At 46.3% G+C, this 7,500-nt stretch overlaps 1 protein-coding gene across 1 annotated transcript in view; it reads right to left on the bottom strand.

Moving 5' to 3' along the window:
• Positions 1-1,707: 1,707 nt before the first annotated feature.
• The window catches only part of LOC134467098 (MHC class II regulatory factor RFX1-like), a 32,341-nt gene continuing 26,548 nt past the window's right edge, over positions 1,708-7,500 (bottom strand). The window contains exons 13-16 of the mRNA XM_063221019.1: positions 6,251-6,459; positions 3,985-4,138; positions 2,744-2,789; positions 1,708-2,076 (exon numbers count right to left, since the gene is read on the bottom strand). Of these exons, the coding sequence (XP_063077089.1) occupies positions 1,940-2,076; positions 2,744-2,789; positions 3,985-4,138; positions 6,251-6,459 (546 nt within the window). The 3' untranslated portion in view covers positions 1,708-1,939. The remainder of the gene's footprint in view (positions 2,077-2,743; positions 2,790-3,984; positions 4,139-6,250; positions 6,460-7,500) is intronic.

Genomic DNA, 7,500 nt, shown 5'->3' with positions numbered 1-7,500 from the left:
CACAACGCCCTGTGACAGGTTAGGTTTAGGGATGGTTTTGGTTTAGGCACAATTTAGGTAGAAATTCGCCTAATCTCGCTGTTCGTGGGGAAAGTAAAGCAGCAGAAACATTGCTTTACTGACAGGTTAGGTTTTTGTGGTGGTTTTGGTTAGGGCATAGCAAAGCATATTTGCGTTTAGTAACAGAAATGCGCTGTGACAAAACAAAATTGCCAACACAGCGGGAAAACTGTGCAAACCTCGTCACGTGTCAAAAGTGCATGAAAGCGCTTTACCGCTTTGACTTCAAAATGCGTCGCACCCACACGCTGAATGCACTAGTGTGCGATACAATACGCTAAAGCATGATGACAGCCTGCATATACATATGTCATTGATACGTGTTATATCAGTCTGACATACAGTAAGGTCAATACATCATATACAGTACGTGATATAACATGTCTGTGAAGATTCTCAATCATACAGCATTATGCAGCTGGACCTCTTGGAGCAGTTATTCCCAACCTATGGGCCAGGGCCCACTGGTGAACCCTGAAGGTATTCCAAGTGGGCCTTGAAATCATTTTCCAAAAATGCTAATCATATTTTGGTGTGTGTTGTTGTTGATTTATTTGAGTTTTACTCTTAATTGGGTCAGAGGTGGGCCCCGAACATTTTTGACAATTTTGAGTGGGCCCCAAGTTGAAAAAGGTTGGGAACCCCTGTCTTAGAGCATGTAATAATATTCTTGTATAACATTGAAATAAGAAAAGTATTTACAAATATATTAAATAATGTTAAAATTAGACAAATCCCTACCCTTACTCACTTGCAAATGCACACACTCTCTCTCACACGTGCACAGACATTTACAAGGAATTACACGATTCAATACGACGCACAAAACACAAAACACACACACACACACGAACACGCTCACACACATGCACGCACGCTCGCTCGCACACACCCGCGCACACACACACACACATCAGAAGAACACAACTAGAATTACATACACACACACACACACACAAACACACACACACACAGGTAACCAAAACATGATCATAAAGTGACTTGTGACTATGAATTGAAAAATCAATTTAGAGTACAGCAGACAGACAGCCGTGGGAACGTGCACAAACACACAAACACAAACACGTGTGTGTGTGTGTTTGGTGGGGGGTGGGCGGGGTTCATTCGTGTGCGTAGATCTATGTGTGCTTAGGTCTACTTATGCATTTTTTATACATATGATACTCTGTGTTTGTGTGTGTGTGTGTGTGTGTCTGTTGTATGTGTGTGTGTGTGCGTGTGTGTGTGTGTGTGTGTGTGTGTGTGTGTGTGTGTGTGTGTGTGCTTGTGTATGACTGTGTTTCTTACAGAATATACAGGTTTGAGTCTCGGTGTCAGTAACATTATCTTAGTGCATATACTATATATAGAAGGTGTGTGTGTGTGCCTGTGTGTGTGTGTGTGCGCGTGTGTGTGCGCACACGCGTGTGTGTGTGTGTGTGTGTGTGATTGTAGAGTAGAGTAGAGTAACTTTATTGATCCCAGAGGGGAGATTCAGGATTGTGTGTGATTTGTTAAGTTTATGTTTTGTTTAAGAGCACTCCAAGCACAGTGTGTGTGTGTGTGTGTGTGTGTGTGTGTGTGTGTGTGTGTGTGTGTGTGTGTGTGTGTGTGTGTGTGTGTGTGTGTGTGTGTGTGTGTGTCAAGTTGAGCAGCATGATGTGCATGTGTACATGTGTATGTCTTTTTCAGTTGAGCAGTCTCTCAGTGTGTGTGTGTGTGTGTGTGTGTGTGTGTGTGTGTGTGTGTGTCTAGTTGAGCAGTCTCTAGGTGTGTGTGTGTTTGTGTGTGCTTGTGCGTGTGTGTGTCTAGTTGAGCAGTCTCTCGGTGTGTGTGTGTGTGTGTGTGTGTGTGTGTGTGTGTGTGTGTGTGTGCGCGTCTAGTTGAGCAGTCTCTCGGTGCGCGGTAGCTTGGCTGGGGGTTCGAGAGTCTGGTTGCCAAGGGATACGCCGTCGGGGGGGAGGGACAACTCCACACACTCTTCTTCACTCTCCTCCTCCTCTTCCTCTTCCTCTTCTGACACATACACACACACACACACACACACACACACACACACACACACACACACACACACACACACACACACACACACACACACACACACACACACACACACACACACACACACAGCAAGCGGAAAGAGGCTGGTTAGTTTTGAGTGGTCAGCACTGGCTTGTTCTTTGTTTGTGGTCAGAAATCCTTCTCTTATTTTGTTAAAAATAATCACAAATCACATGAGCAAAAACACCTTGCTGTTGATGTTGACATGTACGGTTTGTTTGTTTGTTTGTTTATTTGCTCGTTTCCATTAGGGATGGGATATCGGTATCGGTGTATCGGTATTGGGTTCAGATATCAACATATTTCAGAGATAGGATCGGATCGGAATTTTCCCAAAATATCGGAATTTGATGATTTGAGTCAGGTGCAATGTTAATTTGAAATCACAACGCTGGCATATTAGTTTACAGGATGGGATTGTTACTTTTTTACGTGCTACTTTTTGCTTTCCAGGTCTTCTGACTCTGACTTCTGACCTCAAGTTGAAACCCATGCATATGTGTGATTTTGGTGTTGGATCGGAGTAGTATTGGTATCAGCAGATATCCAAATTTAGATATCGGGATCGGATCGGAAGTGAAAAAATGTGTAGCGGTGCATCCCTAGTTTCCATAGTTACCTTTGTCTGGATCCAGAGGATTAAGGCTTTGGCCGAGACTGGCAAACTACAGAAACACATAAATACACAACAATTAAACTACAGAAACACATGAAAACACATGAATACACAACAATTAGCGATCGAGTAATAAACAAACTACAGAAACACATAAATACACAACAATTAGTGATCGAGTAATAAACAAACTACAGAAACACATAAATACACAACAATTACTGATCAGGTACTAAATAAACTGCAGAAACACATAAATACACAACAATTCGTGATAAACAAACTACAGAAACACATAAATACACAACAATTAGTGATCGAGTAATAAACAAACTACAGAAACACATAAATACACAACAATTAGTGATCGAGTACTAAACAAACTACAGAAACACAACAATTAGTGATCGAGTAACACAGTAAACAACATCTGCATGTCCCTTTCCATTTTGGATGAATCACCCATCACATGTAGAGTAACTGTGTGTGTGTGTGTGTGTGTGTGTGTGTGTGTGTGTGTGTGTGTGTGTGTGTGTGTGTGTGTGTGTGTGTGTGTGTGTGTGTGTGTGTGTGTGTGTGTGTGTACCTCTCCCATGACAGCTATGGGTGTCATGCCCCGGGCCTGTGTGTGTGTGTGTGTGTGTGTGTGTGTGTGTGTGTGTGTGTGTGTGTGTGTGTGTGTGTGTGTGTGTGTGTGTGTGTACCTCTCCCATGACCGCTATGGGTGTCATCCCGCGTGCGGTGGCCACTCTGTGCTCGATCAGGTAATACATGTACTGTGTGTGTGTGTGTGTGTGTGTGTGTGTGTGTGTGTGTGTGTGTGTGTGTGTGTGTGTGTGTGTGTGTGTGTGTGTGTATACCTCTCCCATGACAGCTATGGGTGTCATTCCCCGTGCGGTGGCCACGCGATGCTCGATCAGGTAATACATGTACTGTGTGTGTGTGTGTATGTGTGTGTGTGTGTACCTCTCCCATGACAGCTACAGGTGTGTGTGTGTGTGTGTGTGTGTGTGTGTGTGTGTGTGTGTGTGTGTGTGTGTGTGTGTGTGTGTGTACCTCTCCCATGACGGCTATGGGTGTCATTCCCCGTGCGGTGGCCACGCGATGCTCTATCAGGTAATACATGTACTGTGTGTGTGTGTGTGTGTGTGTGTGTGTGTGTACCTCTCCCATGACAGCTACAGGTGTGTGTGTGTGTGTGTGTGTGTGTGTGTGTGTGTGTGTGTGTGTTTGTGTGTGTGTACCTCTCCCATGACTGCTATGGGGGTCATGCCGCGTGCGGTGGCCACTCTGTGCTCGATCAGGTAATACATGTACTCATCATACAGCAGACGGATCAGGTGGAAGGAGCCGAAACTCGCAGCACTACGCAGAGTCAGGTCCCTTATCACCATGGAGCTGAGGAGGAGGGGGGGGGAGAGGGGGGGGGGGGGAGAGACACGCAGAGTCAGGTCCCTTATCACCATGGAGCTGAGGAGGGGGGGGGGGGACAGAAGAGGGAGAGAGAGAGTGAGGGGGGGGGGACAGAAGAGGGAGAGAGAGAGAGAGAACGTGGGAAGAAGAGAACGTCAGGGAGGAAGAGGGACATGAAGAGAGAATATGGCAGGTAGAGAGAAAGCAGAGGGAGCGAGAGAGAGAGAGTGGGATGGGGAGAGAGAGAGAGAGAGAGAGAGAGAGAGAGAGAGATTCAACACTCGTTTATTGAACCATTGAACACACACACACACACCCGTCATTTAAATATTTAAAACCAGTGTGTGTGTGTGTGTGTGTGTGTGTGTGTGTGTGTGTGTGTGTGTGTGTGTGTGTGTGAGAGAGAGAGAGAGGGAGGGAGAGAGAGAGAGAGAGAGAGAGGAGTAGAGGTGCAATAAGGAGCAGCAATATTCCAGATAATATCATATTCCGCACAAGTTCAGAAATGTAACATTTTGCTATTGCAGAATACCTACAGTATAAATAAATATACCTGTAGAATTGCACTGCTGTAGACTGCATGTTAACCCATTGTGCCCTGGAGACACATATACGCTGCATTTAGAATTTTGTTGATTTGAGCTGTTGTATTAAATAATGTGGTTAGGTTAGAGCTGAATGAACACGTTCTAATGCAAAACGAGGGTCTTGGCTTTTAAATGCAACTTATTTCATGTTTGTATGTGCTTCAGAGGCTGAGATATTTAGGATTTAATAGGCAGAGGGCACCCTTTCCCAAAAAGGGCTTAGGACAAAATGGGTTAAATATAATACAATAATGTAATAGACTTTTGTTCTCATATGATGAGTACCTCTTCACATGATGCTCTATATGTGTTCCTCTGTCCAAATGTGACTATGCTCCATATATTTCTCAGTATTACATTTTTCCACTGGCTGTCATCATGCTTTAGCGTATGTATCGCACGCTAGTGCATTCAGCGTGTTGGTGCGACGCATTTTGAAGTTGAAGCGTGCTCCTCAACGCAATGGTGAAGCGCTTTCATGCAGTTTTGACACGTGACGAGGTTTGCACAGTTTTCCCGCCGTGTCGATGATTTTGCTTTGGCACAGCGCAAGAACAGCAAGATTAGGCGAACTTCTACCTAACCTAAACCAAAACCATCCCTAACCTAACCTGTCACAGGGTGTTGTGGAGCACGCCTTAACTTGAAAATGCGTATTGGACACGTACCCCTGATGGTGCGCTCACGTACCCCCTTCTGTAACGTGTACCCCGGCCAGGGCTGAGCAGTATTTCAAATACATGAGTTTAAAATCCATACTTTTTTGTTTCACAAAAGTCTTTTAAGTAAGTATTTTTCAGAAGACACAAAAGTATTTTAAATGTCTATTTTAAATAAATGTATCTGAAATGACTGCCTGGCTCTGCACGTAGTACAGCCGGTTGGGAAACACTGCTGTAGAATACTGGTACAAAGTTCTAGCATGCACATGTGGCTCCATCTAGTGGCCACTGCCCAGTACTGCTTCACAGCCAGCTTTTATCAAAATGCTTTCTGATGATCCACTGACGATCAAGAACTGTGACAACCAGGTGGAGTATGTCTGTGTGTGTATGTGTGTGTGTGTGAGAGAGAGAGAGAGAGAGAGAGAGAGAGAGAGAGAGAGAGAGAGAGAGAGAGAGAGAGAGAGAGAGAGAGAGAGAGAGAAGGAGGAAGGGAGAGAGAGAGAGAGGAGGGAAAAAGGGGGAAAGACAGACAGAGCAAAAGAGACAGCAAGAAAGAGAGAGAGTGAAAGAGAGAGAGAGAGAAAGAGAGCGGGTCAGAAATTGAGAGGACCATTTGAGCAAGAAGAGTTCAAATGTGTGTGTATATGTGTGTGTGTGTGCGTGTATGTTTGTGTGTGTGTGTGCGTGTGTGTGTATATATATGTGTGTGTGTGTGCGTGTGTGTGTATATATATGTGTGTGTGTGTGCGTGTGTGTGTGTATGTGTGCGCGCGCGCGCGCGCGTGTGTGTGTATTTTTGTGTGTGTGTGTGTATGCGCGCCCATGTGTGTGTGTACACTACCTACCTGTAGAAGGACCACTTGAGCAGGAAGAGCTTGGCGGCCTTGGGGAAGGCGGCGGTGGCCTGGTAGGGCTTTAGGACCTGGGAGACGACTCCGTCCAGCCAGGCCGCCCACTGCTCCAGAGAGTTCTGCTGCTGCAGCGTCAGCTTAAAGTCCTGCTCAAGACGCTGCACTACGCGGTCCTCACAACGACACACCCAGGAGGCCTGCTCCTACACACACACACACACACACACACACACACACACACACACACACACACACACACACACACACACACACACACACACCAGGTCAGACACACACACACACACACACACACACACACACACACACACACACACAGNCACACACACACACACACACACACACACACACACACAGGGTCAGACACACCCACACACACACACACACACACACACACACACACACACACACTGGGTCAGCTTAAAATCCTACTCAAAACGATGGACTACACAATCCTCACCCCGGCACACCAAAGGCCTACAGGGACCACGTCGGGAGCTACAAGCAGGCCCTCTCCCTCTACCATGGAGGTAGTATAAGAACTGGAGAGAGTGAATAAGTCCCGCCTCCAGTCATTTCAATGGGAAATGCTAGGCTAGTGAATTCAGCCAAAATTGAATTAATTTTCTAGCTTCAAAGATGGAGTCGTTTAGGCCACTAGTTTACTCAGCCAATTACATGCCACGTTAATGACTGACTTACGATTGACCAGAAAGACATATGGAAGACGGGCATTGGATGCATGGAGGTGCCCAACCACACACCTGTATAGGTATGTGTGCCCAACACTAAATTCGCGCACCCACCAATCACGTCCACCCTCTTGGAGCGAAGTGGTGGCAGAATTGCGACGAGGATGTGCCTTGCTAATCGGCGAAGCTAATCGGCCAAATCCTGACCCCCTGTTCTCTACAGCCAAAACACAATATTTCTCCACTCTAATCAACAACCAACAGAACCATCCCAGAATGCTCTTCTCCACAATTAACCGCCTTCTCTGCCCTCCCCAAACACCCCAACCTTCGGATGCTGCTGAGTTGTGCTCCAGCTTTCAAGACTTTTTCACACGTAAAGTCGACACCATCCACCAGCAGCTCCTAGCTTCACCCCAGCACCATGGGGACGAGCCACCTGGCACCCACCAGCCATGGCAGGACATTGCCATCCCCGCTGCCTGCCCACCGCAGCACCACCTCTCCTGCTTTGCCTCCCTTGGCCATACCCAG

This window comes from Engraulis encrasicolus, chromosome 17 (genome assembly GCF_034702125.1).
Source record: "Engraulis encrasicolus isolate BLACKSEA-1 chromosome 17, IST_EnEncr_1.0, whole genome shotgun sequence".
NCBI classification, from domain to species: Eukaryota; Metazoa; Chordata; class Actinopteri; order Clupeiformes; family Engraulidae; genus Engraulis; species Engraulis encrasicolus.
The sequence above is the reverse complement of the archived record's forward strand: the minus strand, read 5'-3'. Positions and strand labels throughout refer to the sequence as shown.